Source organism: Sphaeramia orbicularis, chromosome 24 (assembly GCF_902148855.1).
Source record: "Sphaeramia orbicularis chromosome 24, fSphaOr1.1, whole genome shotgun sequence".
NCBI lineage: Eukaryota > Metazoa > Chordata > Actinopteri > Kurtiformes > Apogonidae > Sphaeramia > Sphaeramia orbicularis.
The window spans coordinates 5,460,759-5,485,066 of NC_043979.1; the positions used below are offsets into that span (position 1 = coordinate 5,460,759).

The window sequence follows — 24,308 nt, forward strand, 5'->3', positions numbered from 1 at the left end:
TGTCTCTGTTTTGAAAGTCTGCGGTCGCCAGAAATGTGTGACGCTAAAATGGGGTCACAAGCCAAAAAAGGTTGGAAACTACTGCAGTACACACTTACCCAGGTGGAAGAAATAGTTCCCACCAATCGCGTGTCATTTGGACAAGATCCCAATAGTTTAGCTACTTTCCACTGTGTTCCTGATATACATTACCTCAAATGCACGAAGGATCAAAAGTATCGGTATTTTGTTTTGTGAATCGATTCTAGAGTGCCAAGATCTGGTATTGGAGATACTGATATTTCAGTATCGATCCACACATCCCTAAAAGCACGGCCAATAAAATGGTGCACCGCTTGCTCAAAGCTGTGCTAATTATCAGTATATGCTAGGGCTGCACGATTAATCGATTTTAAATCGAAATCGGATTTTTTAATTAGGACGATTTTTAAAAACGGGAAATCGTAAAATCGATTTCATCTGTCTCGTGCCTGCGGGCCGCGCGCTTACGGGCTCCCGTAGGCTCCTCCTCCTCTCAGTGACAGATGTCTGTCACAGAAGTCCGTGTAATGACCGGACGTTAAATCTGTTCATGAGCCCGCAGTACTTGCAGCAATGTAAGCCGTGGCTTCACGCACGGATCCCGCAACTGAAATAGAACTGCATGCGGATCACTCATCTTACGTTGTCCCGGATCCGTACCGTACTGTCTTCTTCCGAACTGGGTCCGGGTCTCGGGGTCATCAGCCTCAGCAGAGGAGCCTACACAGCCCCCTGCCCACACACATCCACCAGCTCCAGTGACAGAATCCCTCCAGCGTGTCCTGGGTCGGTCTGTTCCACGCACGGGTCCCCCAGTTTAAATAGAACCACATGTGGATCAGTCATAATAACGTGGTCCACGACTGATGCCTGTCACTGACTTACAGTGGTATCACTTCTGTGGGCCCAGATACCCAGAGGAAAAAAAAATAAAATAAAATAAATTATATATATATATATATATATATATATATATATATATATATATATATATATAAATTTAGTCCTCTTACTTGCTAAATTTTTCATTCACAAATGTAAGTTCTGTAACACAAAACCAAATATTATTTATTTTTTGAAAGATGTTGAACTTTATTTAAAGCTGTTCGATAAATCTGGAAACAAAAAGGCTGGTATAAAAAAGGTATAAAAAACATAAGTATTTGCTCTGATTTGGACATTGTATTATAGTGTATTCCCCCTGGCAAACTTGTGTTATTTTCTTGTTGTATACATTGGGTGTATACTCTACTTCATTCAATAAAAATTTAATTAAGAACAAATAAACTTCTGTGGGTTCATCACGTGATACCATCACAGATTTGAGGTCAGAGCAGTGCCTTGCATTGTTGGCTGCTCACGAAAACGACATGCTGACTTCTGTTGTCTTTTGTAGTTTTACGCAAAAATCGAAATCAAAATCGAAAATCGAGTTTTTAGAGGAAAAAATCTGGATTTTTTTTTTTGCCAAAATCGTGCAGCCCTAGTATATGCCTTGTCACGGATATTACGATGTCAAAACACGAGCGGCTGGACCACTAGAGTGTTTCTCAACGTGGGTGGTATCCTGCGTAAAGACCCCATGTAAGCGCAAATTTGTTACAGCTTTTACACCTGCCAGAATATTACACACCCTGTTTTGTTTTGGGGTTTTTTTGGTATTTTTTTTTTTTTACACACTCTGTTCCTCCATTTCTGCCTGATTCACTGAATCACATACAGGACAAATCCAGCAGGATTAAAGTCTGGGCAAAGGGAATAAATTATCCTGAGCTTATCAAAAGGCTTTTTCGAAGAGTTCCACTGCAGCTCTTAAACGTTATCCACTGTAATCAAAAACACTTCTGGAGGGATAATGCACAACTAATAATATCACTGTGGTTTTCAACATAAATTTAAAGACAAGTCTAGAGCTGAAATGGTTAATCAATTAATCGAATGGAATCGATTAAAAAATATTATTCGATTAGAAATAATATTTGATAAACATTGGTTCCACTGTTGTTTCACATCAACACTTATTGCGACACACATGACCCGAGGATCCACACAAACAACATGAAGCGTAGCTCAGACGAGACGAAGACAAAAAGGCAGAAAATGTCTATGTTGACTTCTCTACATTGGAACAATCACTTACTCCTTTAAACTTTGAAGCTTTCACACAAACATTACAAATATTTGTCTGTATTTTTTTCAGGTGTATGTTAGTTCCATGTTCAGTTATTAGTTAGTTGGATCCAAATGTGTTGAAGACTGCAGTGCACAGATTGTAGATGTCATTGGACTTGTTTGTTGTTTATATCTATAGATATTTTTATATATACTTTTATACTGTTGTTATTATTATCTCTATATAGATATTTTTATATATTATTTTACTTTAATACTTTTTGTGGTTGTTGTTTCAGCTGGTTCTGGAATAAAGGACAAACTGCTTGTCATTTCCAGACACGTCTGTTTCACATTTGTTTTTTCCACCTATTCAAATTATCATTTAATCGAATTTAAGAAAATTATAGATTAATTGATTACTAAAATAATCCATAGCTGCAGTCATTGGTTGCTCTGTTTATCAAAAATAAAACAAAACAAATCAAGCAACTCAGTCTCAAATGACCAACACCACTAACAGTCCACTTCATTCCTTCTGTGTCTTATTTTGATTGGAGGCTGTTTCACAATAATTAAAACACATTTCATTAGAATTCATCTTGTCATATTTCAAATATCAAATATGAGCTCTCAATTTGTTCCCAGTATGATGACTGGTCAAGTCTACATTGAGTCTTCAGTCAGTGTTAGTTAAGTCTTTTGTCTTTTAAATTGTGACTCAAGTCAGACTAAAGTTGGTGGCATATTTCTGACCAGGAACCAGTTTTTGACACGTTTTTGAGTCTTGGTGATAATCTGTGAAGTTTGTTTCTGTATGGAGGTGAAACCCATCTTGGCTGACATTTTTACTAGTCCATATAATTGACTCTTCTTCCTGTTCCCATCAAATGTAACTCAGTAAACTATAAACCCCTTTTGCACTAATTCACTCTTAACCTTATGAGAAACAGCTATGACTTTGTCCAGTTTCAGGGAAAAGAGTTTCTCATCTTTAATTATGTATTTATTAAAAACTGTCTACTGCAAAAGACATTCATAAAAAAAAGTTACAAAGAAAAAATTCAAATGCATCTGGAAATAAAATGCTGTTTACACTAGGGGTGTAACGGTGCACTCGTTTTACCGAACCACTTTGGTTCAGGGCCTTCGATACACTACGGGGGTGTACCAATGTTTCCTCTACAATTGTATGAGGGGGGCACTCCGCCCTCTCAATGACACCTCCCACCCACCCCAAGACCACAGACCAGCACAGGCCCAGCCGGAGGCTCACAGCTGGGCACAGCCCCTTGGACCTCGGATCCAGTTCCAAGTAAGGCTCTCCATCAGCTCCCACTTAGGTGTCTATATGTATCACTGTCTATCTCTCTCTCTCTCTCTCTCTCTCTAATGTCACTCAAGTGCACATGTTGAGCTGCAGGTGCCACTGACCTGGCGTGCATACTACATGGATAAATAGGAAATTTCACACACTTTTGTGTCTCCGTCTGCATGCAGATTTTCCCCCAAAAACGGACATCTAAACGCTGAATTTAAAGTGAGAACGTAACGCCACTTTGTGTTTTCGGTTCAGATTATTCAGGCTCCCAGAGTCAGGTGTACTTGACTGTGCAGACGTCCATGTGTCTCCACCGGATGACTACTTTTAATCCAGCTTGGCTGACAGAGGCCAAATACTGGCTCTGGCTGTAGAGGACTGAGCTGGGTAAGTAGTAAGGTAGTTAGAAAACAATAATGGGGAAGCAGGGTGGCCGTAAGCAGAACACATGTACAGGGTTTCCCCTGTACACATTCTGCAGCGGTGCTGCTGCTGAATTCTCAGCACTGCTGCAAAAAAAAAAACAACAACAAAAAAACACTTTATTCTGAGGCTGGGGTGCTGATAAGGGGGGGTAAACATGACAACAGAGAGTATAACAGAGGTACAGAAGCCGAGTCGGACATTCGAGGTGTGTTAAGTTTCACTTGCAGTTTTCAGTAGGAGTGCACCCCCCCATATCCCCCATACCCCCATACCCCCCACCCCCTGCTGGTGTCCTTAACTGTACCGAAGACCCCTGCACTGAAAACATACCGAACCAAAATGTTTCTGTACAGTTACACCCCTGATTTACACTGAATTTCTCTGTGAAGGAGCTTAAAGATGAGAGAAAACATATTTTCCTTACAGGTAGAACCTGCTTTCCAATCCAAATCCAGATGTTTTTAAGCCAAAATGCTCAGAATGGCTCAAGGACGAGGTCAAGGGCGTCACAGATGGGCAGCCCACAACTTGCTGATTCATAACTTTTGAACCAGACAAGTTTAAGACAAATATTACACATAATTATAAAGGTCTAAATGCCATCTTAAACTTACCCAAAGGGCAAAATTTTATTTGAAATATTTTTAGATGAAAAATACCAAAAACTACTGTGCCTCAGATGGACAAAAAAATTAACGTCTATTTTTTTCAAGAATTACAAAGTTCTCCAAAGTGAAGTTTCTATAACATTTTTATCCCAAAATTTATTCAGTGTACACCTTAAGTCTTCTATTTAACAACCTAACAGTTGGTTAGAGGAAAAAAAATATTTGATCATACCTAAATAGCAGGAGTTTTGACAAATGACAGCGTCACGGATGGACAACAAAAGTAAATATCAGATTAAATATTTTTTGTTTCAATTATCAATATATACATTTTACAATATTTAGAACTTACAAATAATATTAACATTATAATCAAATGTATTTTGCATTGATACATGCATTTTTAAATTTTAGACAGTGTGTTTAAAATATGACATAAATAATATAATAGTCAAATTTAGTTTATTTATGAGACTTTATAAAATGAAACCAGAATGATGGCAGAACACTGTCACTTTCCAAACATTCACGAAAACACCTCAAAATTACCTACCCAAAAATATAAGTTTGGTGTAGATTACTGTAATTTCATTTTTTTGACCAGATGCTGACCTTCCCTCGTTTTCGCCCTCAAGATACGATGTGAAACCCAAAATGGCTCCTGTCCCATGTTGATGACAAAGAGGTATCAGGTTTTTTATCAGGACCTAGAGCTGGTTTATCTGGCCCTGTTTAAACCAAAACACAGCGCAGCCAAAACAAGTCTCAGTAAATAGTTCAGACCGTTCCATTGGATAAAATCGTACAGAGACTATTATGTTTCAGCTATAACAAGCTGTTTAACTCAAACTGATGCAGTGAGTAGCTTAGGTGCTCCAGTCCAAGCTTGGGGGGGGTCAGGGTTATGATCTGGGGTTGGTTTCAGTCGGTTGGGACATTAATGTTTGTTGCACAAGCTAACTGAAATGATGCCATGGTGAATGCGTGCTGTAAACAAAGTTAAGTGGGGTACACACTTCAAGATAATCAGGCTTTTTTTGTCCTGATTTTCCCCCTCCCCGACCAAGGACAGCAAACGCCAGATTATCTTTTGTTTTATAAGTTTATCCTATAAGATTATCCTGTGGTCTGAGGTGTGTTAAGAGTAAATTTTAAATTTTAAATTTAAATCCTGAAGACCCAGCTCTTCCGAGAGCACCTCCTGTCCTAGCACTTTCAAACATTCCATTTTAAATATTCTAATAAGGTTTTTCCCAGGACAACCACAGATTCTTTCACGATTATCTCTGGACCTGCTGCGGTGGTCCGGCCTCTTCCCTGCCCTCATCATCACCACTCACTTATCCTCAACCGCCTCCATGTGTCTCCCCCTACTCCCCCCTTCTCCCCCTCTCCCCCAGTCCCTATCTCTATCGCTCTCTCTTTTTCCCCTTCTCTACTCTCTCTCTTTAACCCCAACTGGTCAAGGCAGACGGCCATCCTCCAGGAGTCTGGGTCTGCTCGAGGTTTCTGCCTGTTAAAGGGAAGTTTTTCCTCGCCACTGTCACCAGTCACAAGTGTTTGCTCCTGGAGGATTCTGTTGGGTTTCTGTAAATTGACTTAGAGTCTGGTTTTGACCAACTCTATATATAAAATGTCAAGAGATAACTTTCTTGTGATCTGGCGCTATATAAATAAAATTTGATTGACTGAGTGATTTAATTGGTTTTCCCCTGTAAGTCGCTTTGGAAAAAAGCGTCTGCCAAATGCATAAACATAAACATAAACATAAATTTGTCCCGATAATTGGCTCCGAAATGGGTCGGGGCCGACAATCATAAATATTAAACTTGTTCAATATTTCCAACGAAAAATCTTCATGTGTAGGGAAAGCCAACAACTCCCAAGCAGAGTCCTGCACTGGTCCACTTTTCCAAACCCACACCCACCCATGTACATTAGACCCACAACCCGACCCGACATGTGATTGAACACACTGTCTACACAGTAACTCACTTTTAAAGGCTTTCTTTTGGCCTAAAACTCACGCCATCAATAAATCTCTAATATGTGCTACTCAATGACATTTGTGGGCGGATGTAAACAGAGGTGACGTTCACTTCACAATAAAATAAACTGGATGTGGATCAGCGATGGTGAAATTAGATGATCATCGTCATTAAATGTCCTGCAAATTTTCATCCACAAACTTTTTATTTTTTCACTTCCTTGCCCACTACCTGTCAGCATTTCATTAATTTTACCTGCAAATTTTTTTTTTTTCCCCCCATCCCCGCATGTTTTTGCAGGCTACCCGACCAGATGCAGGACTCTGCTTCTGAGTCATGCTATGTTTCTTCTTTGCTTTTGTTAGATCATGCGAGATTTCTGGCTTGGAGGACTAGATTCTAGATCGATGGTGGAACACAATTGTTATGTGTGTGGTGTGCTGTGTTGAGATTATCGGACCACACATCACACAGTACAATCCAAACTGTTCAATGCCTGAATTTCGTTGTACATATGTATAATGACAATAGAGACATTCTATTCTATTCTATTCTATTTTTTGTCTTCATTTGTGGGGTATGGAACAGATAAAAAATCTCTTCAGATTTAGAAAATCCTTATGTCTGTACCCCGCTTTAAAGGTGGTCCAACAAAATATTCAAGTGCATGACTTTTTTGGCCCAGGATATGTATTGTCTTGAGCTGCAGCCATCTATTATTTTTGTAATTGCTTAACCTATTGATTATTTTCTTCAATTTGATTAAAAGACTATTTGAATAGGTGAAAACAGTAAAAATGTGAAACAGACATGTCTGAAAATGAAAGACAACTTGTTTATTCCAGAACCAGATGAAACAACAACCAAAAAAAGGCACACTTTTTTATACATTTAAGTAGCGAAGTCCCAATCTGGATTTTTTTGCTTCCGATCCGATTTTTTTAATGATTAGTTTTGCCGATGCCAATCGGATACTGATACTTTTTACTATGAAATTTTGATTTAAATTTAAAGTCATTATTTTAAGGTTATTATACTATTATTTTAATTGAGATCACAGTTGGGCTGAATGTGGAACCTGGACTAAAACAAGTGTGACACCTTTGACTCTTAATAACTTTACTGTCCTAATTTTTGCACTTTCCTAATTCATACTGTGGGCCAAATTAGAACCTTTGGGGGGCCAGTTTTGGCCTACGGGCCATATGTATGCCACCTCTGCTATAGCGTGGCTATGGACAAGTCCATCCAGGGATTATATGGGGGTGTGTTCTGTACCATCTGTACCTCACAATGAGTATGCGCAGATAATACGACCGTACAAAATATACGTGAAACTTATAGATGCTTTACTAATTCCTCTAAAGGTTCCCACAGAGTCGGCCGCACTGTGTGTGTACTGTGAGCGGACGTTTGAGGTTTCATAGTCAAGTGTACCAATTTCCTACATTTACATCATCCTATATTGTGTGACACCGAGTACGCATATGTGGAGTCTGCGTGGTCGTAAAAAGTGAGCTTTGAGTGGACATGTCCAGCGGACGTCTGGTTTGGGTCTGCATTGAGTTCAACTTGAGTATGTGCTGACAGAAGTATGCCCGACTATGTGGGGGCCCTTAGCTGTTGTGCAGCTCATTTTCCTTTTCCCTACCTTTGTAAACTTTAATTTGAGGGGGCAGGACGTTTGTTTAAGGGGGCATTGACCAGATCGGCCTGATCTCGTGACTAAATCCGATCCGATCTCCTAAAAATAGGACTAATAGCCCTGTAGCTTACCGGCCAAATTAAAAGCTTTGGGAAATGTATCCAGATGCCATTTATTATCATCCAGTTATGTGTATTTATTCTATTACAGAAATAGCCCATGTTTTGGTCATATTCCAATCAGATCTGTAAAAAATTAAAATTCCAACTTGATATCATTGATACTTACCGATTTATTGTATCAATCCACTTCCTATCTCTTATAATGGGAAAATTTTTCAAAGTCGCACCAAATCCAGACTCAGATCTGGATCCAAATAATTTCAATACCTTGTGCTGACATCATCATAAAGAAGCTGTATACTAAGTTTGAAGTCAATCAAAACTGTAGTTTTGGAGAAGAAGACGATTGAAATTTTTTCCCCATAAGAGCCCATGTTGAATTTTCCGTAAGTTCCCAGATCCAGAAGAAGATCCTGATCAGCATGTGGACATTATGTTTTGGTCATCTCCCCATCAGGGCTGGACTGTAGAAATTTACACTTGATATCATTAATATTTACTGAGTTATTGCATCGATCCACTTCCTATCTCTTATAATGAGAAAATTTTTCAAAGTGGCACCAAATCCAGAATCAGATCCGGATCCAAATATTTTCACTAACTTTTGTTGACATCATCATAAAGAAGCTGTATACCAAGTTTGAAGTCAATTGGAATTGTAGTTTCAGAGAAGAAGACAATTGAAAGTGTTGTAACCGACGACGGATGACAGACGACGACGATGGATGCCGAATGACGACAATAGCTATTTTGTGAAAGAGTGAAAATAGTGTACTATGATTGACTGTTCTTTAATTATTTATTTTTTTATCTGGAAGTCCAGTCCCTACAGTGTTGACTCATGTGACAAAAATAGTTGATGACCTCTGATTTTGGGGATCTAATCCATAACTGGCGTTATATGAGGTCTTCAAAGGTGTCACCTTTAGTGAAACTGTGACAAGTGATACCTACAGTAGAATCAAGAGAATGCGGTCTATTTATATCCTCAGTGTAACGGGAAAAACCTGAGCACAGCTGAGCAGAAGCAGGTTTCTGTCAGAGGGAAACCATACACATACCAGACAGAACTGTAGAGAGCCAGTCAAGTAGATGTTGTTAGAAGCTCATCCGATCAGTCAACTCTGAATATTCTACACAATATTTTAATAGTTTTCCATCACAGTGCTCTATGCTTCACAGCATCTGGAACAAAACTAGCAAAACCAGTTTCTCTCCCCTCACATATTTAGACAAAACAACATTTTAACCCTTAAAGACCTAAACATCCACCACTGACCAAAACCATCTGCTGATGTAATTTTTTAATGATGATGTTAAATACCTGATGATCCACTCATCCTATCAGTACATGTAAATAATTGGTGTAAAATGCAGTTTGCCATCTTTTTATGGTCATCAGATAGGACCCATTTGGACGTTCAGAGGCTCCGCAGTGAACTTTGGAAACACCATCATTTTCAACAACATTGATTCACCAGTAAAACCCACGGAGTTGAATCAATGACAGTGGATGAAGACACTTGGTTTATGTTCAGATAATGACCTATTTTGCTGAAAAAGTTTGTTTTTCTTCAGTTCACTCTGTTTTAATGTAATAATCCTTGACTTTACTCTGATAATTTACATTGTCAGTAAGTTAAATATACAGCCCGACCAATGAATCGTCCGTGCACTTCCTGTCTTCCTCACAGGTTCATTCTGCAGGCAGGCCTGTGAGTTAATAGTGTAGGGGAGACCGGGGACAGTTGTAACACGGGTCAGTTGTAACTCTTGCAATTGCTCCAATCAGAAACAACTTAGGACTCACCTAATTCACTCTGCACATGCTCAGTTTAGTCCTTAGTCCACATAAGAAGTTGTAGTGCCGTGAGGCAGACACATCAAAATTTGTAAGTGAAAACATAATTGTGTGGTAATATTTTTTGCTCTAATTATTTTTGTGATCGCATAGTTTGCATTTTAAAGTTGTGTAATATATATTTGTGAGATAAACAAAGATGTATGCAACTGTTTAGCCACCTGTCCACAATTATCTAATATAAGATTATTATATCCTGTGTAGATCAGTGTTCTTATCGGCCAATATATCGTTTATCGGCCAATATCGGATATCGGCCAATATATTGGATATCGGCATTTTTTAGCCTCCAATATCGGTATCGGCCCCAAAAATCCCATATCGGTCGGGCTCTAGTTAAATATAGGGAAATACCTAAAAAAAAAAAAAAAAAAAAAAAGCAAATTGCAGGGCATTATATAATAAATGGTTATTAAAAAAAAAAAAAAACACGTAAGAAAGGCTAAAAGAAGAGAAAATTCCTTTTTTCATGTAGTCTGATAAATGACAGTGGATGGAGACACTTGTTTTTATGTTTAGTTATTGATATCTTTGCTGAAAAAGTCACTTCTTCAATTTTCTCTGCAGTTGATATGATAACCCTTAACTTTAATTTGACATTTTATGAATAAATCATTTAAAGATTAAATATAGAGAAAAAATCATTTGGAAACTACCACTGAAGTAGCAATGGGTCGTTATGGGTTAAGTCTATAGGGCAGTGGTTCCCATCCTTTTCTGGCTCGTGACCCCATTTTAACATCACAAATTTCTGGCGACCCCAGACATTCAAAACAGAGACATTTTTTTGCTAACATTTATTGTTTTTGATCATGTAATAGTTTGCTATACTATGTTGCAAAAAACATTAATTTTAGATGACATTTCATGTATATAATGTATATTATTATGGATGGAGGCAGAAAAGCCAGGTGTAGATTACTGCACAAAGTGAGAATTTGATTTTCCTTGGTCAGGATATGTAGTCAGTTCAGCTTGGATTTACAATTAATACTGAACAAACAAGAACTCAAACTCTGAATTATGAAAGAGCTGCAGCATCTGAAACCGACCACAATGAACATTTGACAGATAAACAGAACCAGTGCTTCAGTTTCAGACTCACAGTTTGTCATGTCTTTTATGGATTTTGATTGTCACTCTCAACTCACCATATATTTTTTATTAGTTTTTTTTTTTTTTTTTTTTTAATCACTTACTAGAAATTTCAGGTGACCCCATTTGAATTCCAAGCAACCCCACATGGGGTCCCAACTCCAGTGTTGAAAAACACTGCCATAAAGTATTAGTGTTTTAGTGCAATGCTGGTTGATTGATTGATAGATTTTTTTCCAAAACATGTTAAACATTTAAAACAGCTCTGCTCAACTTTAAAACAGCTCTGCTTGTTTATAAGTCTCTCCATGGTCTAGCACCAAAGTACATCTGTGACATCTTGGTCCCATATGAACCATCTCGCACCCTGAGAACCTCAGGGATTGGTCTTTTGCTGGTGCCCAGAATCAGGACTAAACAGGGTGAAGCTGCGTTTCAGTTCTATACAGCTAAACTCTGGAACAGTCTTCCTGATGACGTGAGACAGGCCTCTACTCTGACAGTGTTTAAGTCCAGGCTGAAAACAGCTCTGCTCAACTGTGCATAGAACAACTGAAAGGGTTCTATCTGCACTCTGACCTTTTACTTTGTTTTAATTGATTATTATTTATGTTTTATTGATTATGTTTTAATTATAATTGTGTGTTTTTAATCTGTCTTTTCCATTTTTGTAAATCACTGTGAATTGTCCTGTGTATGAATTGTGCTATACAAATAAATCTGCCTTGCCACAACACTGGCATGACACATTTGCATTTCCTTCTCTTCCCATGGTTGTAAACAAAACTATAATTCTTTGGTTTAATTAGAACAGAACAAAACAATGCAGCTAAATTTCTCTCTTTAAACACTGCCATTACTGTCCTGGATTCAAGTGCTTTTCCTCATTCTTATATTTATGTAAAAGTTTTCTTCTTTTTTTTTTTATGGTCTTGTGGTTTAAAGACATGGTAGGAATTATTAACTGGAATGCCTCAACTTCCTGGTCAGAGGTAATTATTAACTAGATTCCCAGATTTCATTTATTCAGCAAAAAAAAAACACAAAAAACAACCTGTTGAGGATTGCAAATATCATGTTTGGATTCTAACAACTTATATGAGTGTTTGATTGAATATTTTTATTTTATATTGATCTGACAGAGGTTATGTTGGGGGTAAAATGAACCAAGTACACTCTGATAACATCTAATATTTCAACCAGACATCTGAGCAGGAAATGGGCGAACATGAAAATCCAGAACCCCCTGGGTGTTTGGGTCAGATGGTACTCACGGTTCTGCATCGATACTCTCCACCGGGCCACATAGTTGGCGGGGATGTAGCCCTGTTTGGCGGCCGAGACCCCGCTGAGGGCCCGGGCGAACCACCAGTCCCCGGCGCTCTTATCCAGAGCCTCCAGCCGGTCCCCGGTGTTGAAGCTCAGGTCCTCCTCGGTCCGGGCGGAGTAGTCGTACAGGGCCACGTACACGTTGGTCCGGTTCTCCGGGGGGAGCGGCGGGAGCGACCGGCGCGCGTGGACGTCCGCCCCCCCGCTGACATCTGTTACATTACGATTCACTATCACCGTGGGGGGTTTGTTTTCATTCTCACCCCCGGAGTCAGTATTTGGCTTCTTAAAACACGCCATAAAGCGCTCCCAACACGCAGCAAAAGTTTTCTGGATATCCATGATAAAAAAAAATAGAAAAGAAAAAAGACAAAGAAAAGAAGTTAAAATGCCTCCTTAATCACAGCAGCTCATTCTGAAGGGAATGAAGAAAGAAGTGTGTGTTGGAGTCTCAGAGGCCCCCGGTGTGTGCCCCCGATCCGCATTCCGTCATTTTAATAATCCTTAAAACAGCCGTGTTCCTCCACCTGGACTGCCTGAGCTGACTGTGAAGTTTCCTGGTGCAGGAGCCTCTGCTCAGGTCATGGTTCAGGTGTTCTGTGCCAATCACCTGCACCTGTTGGAATGGGGAGCGGCCACGGTACTAACATAAAACCACGACCCCTGGCGGCAGCACAGGAGAACTGCACCTCAGCTAAGAGACAGGGAGGAGAAACCCAACCTGCCCACTAGGGCTGGAACTAATGACGATTTAAACCTGGGGGGTCAAACTCATTTTACACCTAACAAAAATATAAACGCACCACTTTTGTTTTTGCTCCCATTTTTCATGAGCTGAACTCAAAGATCTAAAACTTTTTCTGTGTACACACAAGGTTTATTTCTCTCAAATACTGTTCACAAATCTGTCTAAATTTGTGTTAGTGAACACTTCTTCTTTGCTGAGATAATCCATCCACCTCACAGGTGTGGCAGATCAAGATGCTGATTAGACAACATGATTTTTGCATAGGTGTGCCTTAGGCTGGCCACAATAAAAGGCCACTCCAAAATGTGCAGTTTTATCACACAGCACAATACCACAGATGTCACAAGTTTTGAGGGAATATGCACTGGTCATGCTGACTTCAGGAATCTCCACCAGAGCTTTTGCCTATGAACTGAATGTTCATTTCTCTACCATAAGCCATCTCCAAAGCTGTTTCAGAGAATTCATGAAGAAGACTGTTCGAGGAAAATGGTGGTCACACCAAATACTGACTGGTTTTCTGACCCCCCTGGACCACCCAATACTGTAAAACTGCACATTTTAGAGTGGCCTTTTATTGTGGCCAGCCTAAGTCACACCTGTGCAATAATCCTGCTGTCTAATCAGCATCTTGATCTGCCACACCTGTGAGGTGGATGGATTATCTCAGCAAAGGACAAAGGAGAAGTGCTCACTAACACAGATTTAGACAAATTTATGAACAATATTTGAGAGAAATAGGCCTTTTGTGTACATAGAAAAAGTTTTAGATCTTTGAGTTCAGCTCATGAAAAATGGGAGCAAAAACAAAAGTGGTGTGTTTCTATTTTTGTTCAGTGTAGTTCAGGGGCCACATTCAGCTAATTTTTTTTTTAACTGATTTGTTTCGAATATGGCTATGATACAAGCTTCCTGATTACTACTATTTGACTTCTTTGCACAACATAATATAGAAATGAAAATTCAAGGAAGCATAAAATAATGATATACGCAAAAAAAAAAAAAAAGAAAAAAGTCACATTCGAAAAGGAATGAGAAGAAGCACAGCTAATTAGCTCTCACCCCTTTGTCTAAACCAACAATATGTACATATATACATACATACATACATACATATACACATACATACATATATACACCTATGTACGTACACATCTATCTATCTATCTATCTATCTATCTATCTATCTATCTATCTATCTATCTATCTATCTATCTATCTATACACACACACACACACACACACATATACATACACATACATAAAACACACACACACACACACACATATACATACATACACGTGCACATGCATACATATACACATCCACATATATATATATATATATATATATATATATATATATATATATATATATATATATATACATACACATACACCTACATATACATACATACACATATATGCATATATGCACAAATACCATGCGCGTACACTTACATATACATGTACAAATTTATATATACACTGTTGCAGGCCCGGACTGGCTAATCGGGAGGACCGGGACAATTCCCAGTGGGCCGGTATAATATTTGGGCCGCGAGGGCCGGAGTTCACTTTAAATATGTATTTAATATTTTATTTATTTATTTTTTAGGGGCCGGTGTTCAGTCATAGCACTGAGTTGATCACGTAATCTGCAGCCGCTGTTCCTGGGCCCCACCCCCTCTACTAGCAAACTGTTTGTTTTCTTCCTGTTTTTTTTGCGGACACACCGTGACCTGGTGTAACATCTCCTTGCATACGGTTAGTAGCTCTGTACTGTAGCTGTGGAGCATATACCATCTGTGCTCTGCAGGCTGTGGATGGTCAGCTGTGTTTGCTGTTTGAAACATGGATAATAGAAAGAGCAAAGGTGGTGTAGAGAAGACAAGAATTAAAAAGAGGAAAGCTCTGGAAGCAAACGCAGCCAAATGTGACAAAATCGGCAACTTTTTCACAAAAACGACCTCCCGGTTGGAAACAACTAATAAGGACGAAACCGCGTAAACCACCTTTCAAGTTAGTTAATTATCGAGTCAGTGAATTGTGTGGCATTGTGGCGTGTAACATAACGTTATGTAATTTAAATAATAGTATGATACAACGCCCCATAACTGGGAAACTTTGTCTTGTAGCTCCTCAGAGTCAGAAAGCAGATCCAGCAGCAGACACCAGCCATGAGCCCACAAGTTCAGAGTGGGCAGGTAGGACTGCTCAGAGAGGGAAGATTATTAATAAATAGGCTCCATTTGAAGAGTATGGTGTAGGCCTGTTCAGTATGAAAGGTGCTCTGAGATGCTCCAGGATTCAGCACTACATGAATGAAACTGACACCAAGGCTTTGCAAAATAGAAGATTTGTGCTGAGAATTATGACCATTTTTAAACTGTGCTTTAGTGTCAGAAGCAGAGCCAGGAGCAAGTAGTGATGAGGGGATTGTTCCTGTCAGGATGGAAGGAAAAGGTGAGCTGTTGGAACAGACTGTGTGAACAAGCATCAGTTCCAGTAAAACCACTTTCTAGACCCAAACCATAGTCCTGACCTATTTTATTTTTTATTATTAAAAGTGAAACAGTAAATACACAAAGCCCACAACTGAAAGGCAATAGCTTAAATTAATATCAAATAAGCCTGCATATTTTACCAATGTAAATATCTGAATTGGTTAAGTAAGTCAAAATGTCTGTAGATATTATTATTTATTGTGATACAGGTGCAGACGAGTCTAGAGAAACTGGAGGAAGTGTGAAAGGGAGAGCAGAGTCTACTGATGACAGAGGAGCAGCTCAGCAGCACAACCCTGAACCACTAATGACACAGATGAAGAGGAGTCTGCTGTTAGCTTTGATTGCTTTGCTCACCCTCAGCCACAGGATACACATATTTTGTTCTTATCATCCTCATCAAACCCCTAATATCACTATACCAAAAGTTTTCAATAGCATCGATGGAACAAACCGCAAGTAAGTTGTGATGGAAATCTTTTGTTGCAGAGGATACAAAAATAATAGTTATTAGAAAGTGCAGCAAGCTTTTTTTTTTTTTTTTTTTTTTATACTTTCATTTCATTTCAAACATTTTAAAGGTTTGAAAAATGTTAACACTTATAAGATCAAAAATATAGATTCTGTTATTGTTGTGTTGTGAGGAATAATAATGTTGGAGATGTCAGTGTGCACTCACTTTTGAAATAAATCCACATTGTGAAGCAACCTTTACTTGCGCTGAATTGGAAATATTTTTGAAAATACACTGAATTAGAAGGCTTTGCAGAACAGTGTGTAGACCTAACATGTAAGGTTATAATTGCATGATTTTAATAATAATCGGTCGTGATCTAAAGTGGGCCGGTCTGAGGTATGAAACTCCAGGGCTGAAAATGAGTCTCAGTCCGGCCCTGCACTGTTGCATACATACACATATACATTCCCATAGGCTTCTCTGCCTCTAATCCCTATGCCATATCAATGAGTGAAGGAAAATAGTCAGTAATGACAATTATCAATTATAACTGCTAAACAAAATATTTTTGTACTTTTTCTTGAACTGGTTAATATTTGGATTTTGCTTGAGCTCTTCACTTAGATTGTTCCATATCTTAACACCAGGAATAGATAAACAAAAACTTTTTAAGGCTGTTGTCCTGTTTTTGATTTTGAAGTTATGTTCCCCTCTTAACTGATAACCTCCCTCCTGATATCTAAACTTTTTTTGGACATTTTCTGGTAATTGTCTGTTTTTTGCCTTGTACATGATTATTGCTGCTTGTTAAGATACAATGTCCGTGAGTTTCAGTAGTTTTGATTGCCTAAAAAAATTTGATCTGCAGTGGGCCGAACCGGTAAAATAATAACATAATAATGTATAAATAATGTCAACTCCAAACTTTTCTCTGTTTCTCACTCTATGTGCAAAAAAGTAAATTTACATTATGAAAAGGTTCACATCTACAAACTATCCTTTCAAAAGATGTGAATAACATGAACAAACTGAATAAATAAGTGTAATTTTAACAATATTCTGCCTCAGTTTATCATTTACACATGTTTATTATACCTTACATTACATTTACATTTATGCATTTGGCAGACACTTTTTTCCAAAGCGACTTACTGGGGAAAAAACAAAAATGAAAGAAAAATACAAGAATAGATTAAAAACATAAAACAGCTGTACAATTAAAACACTGTCGTACAGAAGAATAAAAAGCAAAATAATAGACTAAAATACAAGAATGGATTAAAAAGAGACATAAAACCAGCTGTACACTTAAAAACAGTGAAATAAAAATAACAGGTAAAAACAACAGAATAGACATGATAATATATTTAAAATGGACTGTTTAACTTATAAATCACAGTGGATCTACAATTACACAAAACACTGAGTAATCGGCAGAATATTGTTAAAATTGTACTTACTTCTCTTATGACATTTCAGGTTATTCACATTTTTTGTGAAATTATACTTTATTTTAGTGTAAATACATGAAAAATATTTAAATTTACAAAGACAAAAATTTGGAGCTGTCATTATTTCTTTTTTATTACAATAGGATTTTACTGTTCTGACCCACTTGAGATCATATTAGTCTGAATGTGGAACCTGAACTAAAAGGATTGTTAATATCTTAGTGTAATTTTTGCATTTTACAAATTCATCCCAAGGGCTGGACTGGACCCTTTGGCAGGCTGGATTTGGCCCCTGGGCCGCATGTTTGACACCTGTGATTTAAACAGTCAACTAGTCTTCAGCGACTGTACCGACTATATTACAGATTATTAACTACAAAAAATACAACAAAAGGCATTTTCTTTTCTTTAACAAGAATTTGGTGACACCAGTTAGATTGCACAAGTTTGATAACATTCAATATTCAACAAATATTGCAGCAGCAATGAAATACTTTATTTCCTTATACCAGGGGTCTCAAACTCATTTTCTTTCAGGGCCAGTAAAATAATGACATAATAACTAGGCCTGTAACGGTACACGTACCGAACCGAACCATTTCGGTACGCACCTGTTCAGTTCGGTACACAGCTGTACCGAAACGGCACAGTATGATGAGAAAAAGAAAAAGGAATGAAAGACGTTTTTCAATGTGGAACTTTAAATCCGCGCAAGTTTCACATGGACATATGGAAGGACGCACACATTGACCCAAAATATGAAATAGCAGCTGATATAAGGTTAAAAAAAAAACAACAAATATGGTGTGAGGAAACAGATGTCAATAAGACAGACGTTGTTTGGCCCCTAGGAACTACGGTAGTTCTAAAACACTTACACTAGCTCTGTCTGTCTGTCTGTCTGTCTGTCTGTCTGTCTATCACGCACGCTGTATAAAAGAGGAATAAATAGAATGTTAGAAGTATGTAAAGTTTCAGTTTCGTTTCACGACAGCGTTCGTTACGTTAGTTATGGACCGCACCCCCAGGTATATAACTGCACGCCCCCCCTACCCCCCCGGCTCCGACAAAATAAAAAAAAAAAATCCCCTGTGCGGACAGGCACACACAAATATACACAGCGTCCTAAACAGTTTGTTCTCTGTCCTAAAATAAATAATTTGGTTCATTGTGTTGTCAAAGTTTCTCTTCAGTTTGTTTAAACAGAACACCAGTTTACCCTCTTGTTAATGTTGCAATTCATGTGGAATTTTTTTTTCTATTTTTATGCAGAATGTGAACTGACAGAACTGTGATTAGATTTCTCTTGTTTGTTCGAAACTACCTTTCAGGGAAAAGTGCAATACTAATGTTTAAAATACATTTGATAATATTAATAATTTATTTTATTTTCTATTTGATTTGTAGCAGCAGAATTATATTATTCCTGTTTTTCTGTATTCTATTGACTCCAAAAATTGTGGGAAAAATGTTAAAAAATTCATAAAAGCATGAATTTTGAGGGGTTTTCTTTCTTCCCGTACTGAACTGAAAAAAAAAAAAAAAAAACAACGAACCGTGGCTTTGAAAACTGAAAACGTACCGTCACAGGCCTAAAAATAACCTATAAATAATGACAACTCCAAATTTTAGTGAAAAAAAAATAAAACCCATTAAATTACGAAAATACTTACTTTTATAAACTATCCAAACAATAAAGATGTGAATAACCTGAAAAAACTGAAATTTCTAAGAAAAAAAAGTGCAATATTAAAAATATTATGCCTCAACTTATCATTTTTACATGTGCATTATGGGATCTACAAAGACACTAAACACTTTGTAGCAGGCAGAAAAAATGTTAAAATTGTGCTTAATTTTCTTTAGACATTTCAGGTTGTTCACATTTTATTGTTACAGGATAGTTTGTAAATGTAAATATTTTCATAATTTAATGTTATTTTTTTGCACTAAAACAAAGACAAAAAATTTGAAGTTGTCATTATTTATAGACATAATGTAATATTTTTTTCCACATCAAACCCAGAAGAAAATAAGGAGTCATTATTTTTTGTAGGATATTACTTGAGATCATATTGGTCTGTATGTGGAACCTGAACTAAAATGAATCTGTGAAATTTTTGCACTTTGCAAATTCATCTGGATTGGATGAATTCAGCCGGATTGGAACCTTGGCGGGCCGCATTTGGCCCCCGGGCCGCATGTTTGAGCCCCCTGTGCTAAACTGTCTGTGTGTCGGTGCAGATGTGTCCGGTAGTCCTTATGTGCTCTTCTATTCCACACATTACGGTCCGTCCTCCCGGAAGTCCTGTGCTGTCTCTCTGCTGCCTCCTCTGGTTCACATGAGTTTACCCTGTGACTCCATATGTGCAACTCATTGACGTTTACCGTTCACTTAAGTCGAATAATCGGTGGTGCTTTCGGAGACGGGTGTGTGTGTTCGGTCGGGGTTCCGGTCGTGTCGGCACCGGGCCGTGCAGTGGGCTCCGGTCCGCAGTCTCATCCGCCTCCTCCGTCAGTGACATTGACAGAGCCAGTTGTGTTGTGCTGCTGTGCACAACTTCATGTGTGTGGAGGAACGGCGGCTGCCGGTGCTTCCCCCGCGGTTTCAGCCCCTGCTTCGGCTACAATGAGCGGCTACTTCAGCCTGTCGGACTGTGATGTGATCGGGTTCGACCTGGACCACACACTGTGCCGGTACCATCTGAAGGAGACCTCCAGGGTGAGTGTGTGTGTGTGTGTGTGTGTGTGTGTGTGTGTGTGTGTGTGTGTGTATGTGTGTGTGTGTCCGCTCCGGTTCACAACCGGAGGCTTCGATCCGCAACACATCGGTATCAAAAAATAGCTCGGCCCCGTCGATAAGCTCCGCGGTCACATGGTAACTGTGGCTCTGGTGTCCGTGGAAAGGCGTGTTAGTGGGTTTAAACGCGGGGATGTGGGGACGTGGAGTCGGTAATGCGATGGTCCTGATGCTGCAGTCAGCGCGTGACTCACAGGTTGGACGTCGACAGTGATGCTCATACATGTCTTTACATCCTCTGAGGCCTCACACACACACACGCACACACACACACACACACACACACACACACACACACACACACACACACACACACACACACACACTCACTCACTCACTCACTCATTCACATGGACACACATTCCTGTTACCCAATGTTCATTCCTGTTACTAAATAACTTTTTCTAAAAAATAAAGATAAACCACCAGATATTTTCAGTTATGTGTAGTCCATAATTTGTCCAAGTATTTAATGAACTGCATCATAAAAATTTTGATAAATTTGAGGTTTGGGTCTCCTTTAAAATGAAAAAATGACTTTGCAGTTTTAAGAAAAATACAACTTGCGTGCATATGTAATGATTTTTTTAGTCACAAATATTAATTATTTGAACATGTAACCAACCATTTCTTTAAGATAAACACTTTGTTGAGAGGAAAACAAAAGGAATTCGTTGACGAGCTTTTAAGTGTGCTTTTTAAATGTCTCATGAGTTTTGGTAACAGGACTGAGAAAAATGCAATCATCTTCTGCTTAAAAACCTTGTAAAAAATGAAATAAAGTTGCCCGAGATTGACCAATACACATTTTGAATAGTTAAATATGTGTGCTATTAGATTCAGTGTTGAAAAAAGATAAAAAATGAAGTTTAATTTGGAAGAGTTATAACAAGCAAATGGCACCCATTCGATGGAATGACCCATTTACATCAGCAGATGTTTACATCAATCTGCTGTTGTACATGACTTTACATCCTCTGGGGCCTCACACACACAGACACGCGCGCACACACACACACACACACACACACTGATCAAAGACTTCAGCTGCGCCAGTGACTCACAGGTGAGTGCATGATCCTCACGTTCAGACAGAAGCCTGAGTCTGGCTGGATCACATTCAGGGAATCCTAAAGGGTTTCCCCCACAAACTCATAGATCAGTTGATCTTATTTATTTATTTATTTACTCCCAGAAATCTCCATTTGCAGATGCAGTCATGCAAAAGGGTTTCCTACAGCCCAGTGCATATACAGTTCCAGTGTTTTGCACAGTGTAATTAAATGTTGTGATGACTATTAGTTTACCATTAGTGACTACATCTGAGGGATCACAGTGGAGCTGCAGCCATCAGGTATTTTTATAATCGATTAACCTATCGATTATCTTCTTTGATTCAATTCAATTAAGGGATTCATTGAATAGGTGGGAAAAGAACAGAAAAAAAATGTGAAACAGATGTGTCTGAAAATGACAAACAGCTTGTCTTTAATTCCAGAACCAGCTGAAACATCAATCACAAAAAATATAAAAGTAAAAGGATACATAAAAAATAACTATGTAGAAATAGCAACAACAGTATAGAAGTATATACAGTATAAAAATATAGATATGAACAACAGCAAACAAGTCCAATGACATCTACAAACGTTAGGTCACTGCAGTCTTCAATACACTTGGATCCAACTTATAAACAACTGAACACGGAACTAACATCCAACTGAAAAAAAAAACCACTAATATTTTTAATGTTTGTGTGAAAGCTTCAAAGTTTAAAGGAGTAAGTGATGGTTCTAATGTAGAAAAGTCAACATATAGACATTTTCTGCCTTTTTGTCCTTGTCTGCTCTGAGCTACTCTCCATGTTGTTCGTGTTGTCATGTGCGTCACAATAAGCGTCCGAGTGAAACACAACAGCAGAACCAATGTTTAACAGCATTGAAATTTAGGAAACTTTGATTCAGGGCAATTGTAATCAAAAAACATTTTCAATCGATTTGAGATGATTAAGCGTTAATCATTTCAGTTCCAGTCAAATTAAATGTATTCTCCTTTCTATATTAGTTCAGTCATGTAACAGAGGTCACCCATGGCCATGATGTTAAGAGGCTCCACAGTCTAGCATGTGAACTTATTACATGTGGTTAATCAGTGTTGACACATTCAAGGATGTCACATGTACATATTGTTATTATTCCCATCGCTGTTATTACTGCATCTTATGGTATCTGTGGTTTCATGTTGCAGCTGATCTATGAGAGCTTCGCCAGGTACCTGGTGGAACATAAAGGCTATGACAAGGACCTCCTGAACCTCACTCCAGCCACATGGGACTTCTGGTGAGTCAGCAGCAACAGGAAACTACAGTCAGGCTGTTCATACTTACGGAGAATACAATCTGCTGTCCTTGAACATGCACTTAGCCACTAGTTCGATCAAGTATAATTAGACCATTATCCAGCACAAATGGCTGCAAAATCCGACTTTCTCTCTGCCCCAACCTGAACTACTGAACATGGCACTTAAGATATGATCTGTGTCATCAGAAAACAAACCCAGAAGCTCAAACAAAAATCTGAATATTTGGAGGACCTCTTTTGAAGAAAGAAACATGGAAATTCTTGTCATCCCTCAGCATGTCCTATTGCTGAAATTAACCTCAGTATAAAATAGATGGGATGTGATAATGTTTACGCTATTGAAAAGTAGGGCTCTAACTAATCACCATTTCAGTAGTTAAATAGTAATCAACTACATTAACGACTAGTTGATGAGTCAGATTATGAACGGCAAAAAAAACAAACAATGACTCTTATTTATACTCACTGCAGCAACAAAATACAGTTTCTTTCCTTTAACTAGAACATGTGCTGTCAGTGCATCAAAGATTTGGTAAAAGTGAGATGTCTCACTCAGAGCTTCTTCAACTGACTATTGTTTAGTGCAGTGTTTTTCAACCTTGGGTCAGGACCCCACGTGGGGTCGCCTGAAATTCAAATGGGGTCGCCTGAAATTTCTAGTTGTTGATAAAAATAAAAATAAAAACTTACTAATAAAAAATATATGGTGAGTTGACATAGACAATCACAGTACATAAAAGACATGACAAAAGTTGAAGCTGAAACTGAAGCACTGTGGTACTGTTTATCTTTCAAATGTTCATTGTGGTTGGTTTCAGATGCTGCAGCTCTTTCATAATTCATAATAATAATAATAAATAATAATACATCACACTTATATAGCGTTTTTTTGGACACTCAAAGACGCTTCACAAACAATCAAAACAAAAAGAACAGAGAGAAAAGAAAGGGGCTCAAGAAAATGCAAGTTTGAACAGGTGAGTTTGGAGTAGTGATTTGAAGTTTTGTATTGAGTCGGAGTTCCTGATGTTTTGTGGGAGTGAGTTCCAAAGGGTGGGGGTGGGAGTGGGGGTGGGGGCGGCTGCAGCGAAGGCTCGGTCCCCCAAGGTCCGGTGCTTTGTCCTTGTGGTGGGAGTGAGGAGGTTAGTATTGGCTGATCTTAGGCGGTGGGTGGGGCAGTGATGCTGAAGGAGATCAGTAAGATAGGGAGGGGCCAGGTAATGGAGGGACTTGTAGTTTGAGTTCTTGTTTGTTCAGTATTAATTGTCAGCCTTGTAAATCCAAGCTGGACTGACTGTACATATCCTGACCAAGGAAAATCCAATTCTCACTTTGTGCAATAATCTGCACCTGACTTTTCTGCCTCTGTCCATAAAAATATACATTATATAGACTAAATGTCATCTAAAATTAATGTTTATTTGCAACATAGTATAGCAAACTATTACATGATCAAA

General features: G+C 38.4%; 2 protein-coding genes across 3 annotated transcripts in view; one reads left to right on the forward strand and one right to left on the reverse strand.

Moving 5' to 3' along the window:
• Nucleotides 1–13,088, reverse strand: part of frk (fyn-related Src family tyrosine kinase) — a 38,195-nt gene extending 25,107 nt beyond the window's left edge. Inside the window, 2 exon segments of the mRNA XM_030127960.1 lie at nt 12,474–12,495; nt 12,498–13,088. Coding sequence (XP_029983820.1) covers nt 12,474–12,495; nt 12,498–12,870 — 395 coding nt within the window. The 5' untranslated portion in view covers nt 12,871–13,088.
• Nucleotides 13,089–19,986: 6,898 nt separating this feature from the next.
• The window catches only part of nt5dc1 (5'-nucleotidase domain containing 1), a 103,758-nt gene continuing 99,436 nt past the window's right edge, over nt 19,987–24,308 (forward strand). The window contains exons 1-2 of one of the 2 annotated variants that reach the window (XM_030127953.1): nt 19,987–20,413; nt 22,739–22,830. In XM_030127953.1, the coding sequence (XP_029983813.1) occupies nt 20,057–20,413; nt 22,739–22,830 (449 nt within the window). In that variant the 5' untranslated portion in view covers nt 19,987–20,056. The remainder of the gene's footprint in view (nt 20,414–22,738; nt 22,831–24,308) is intronic. The other variant, XM_030127954.1, reaches the window with a different exon arrangement.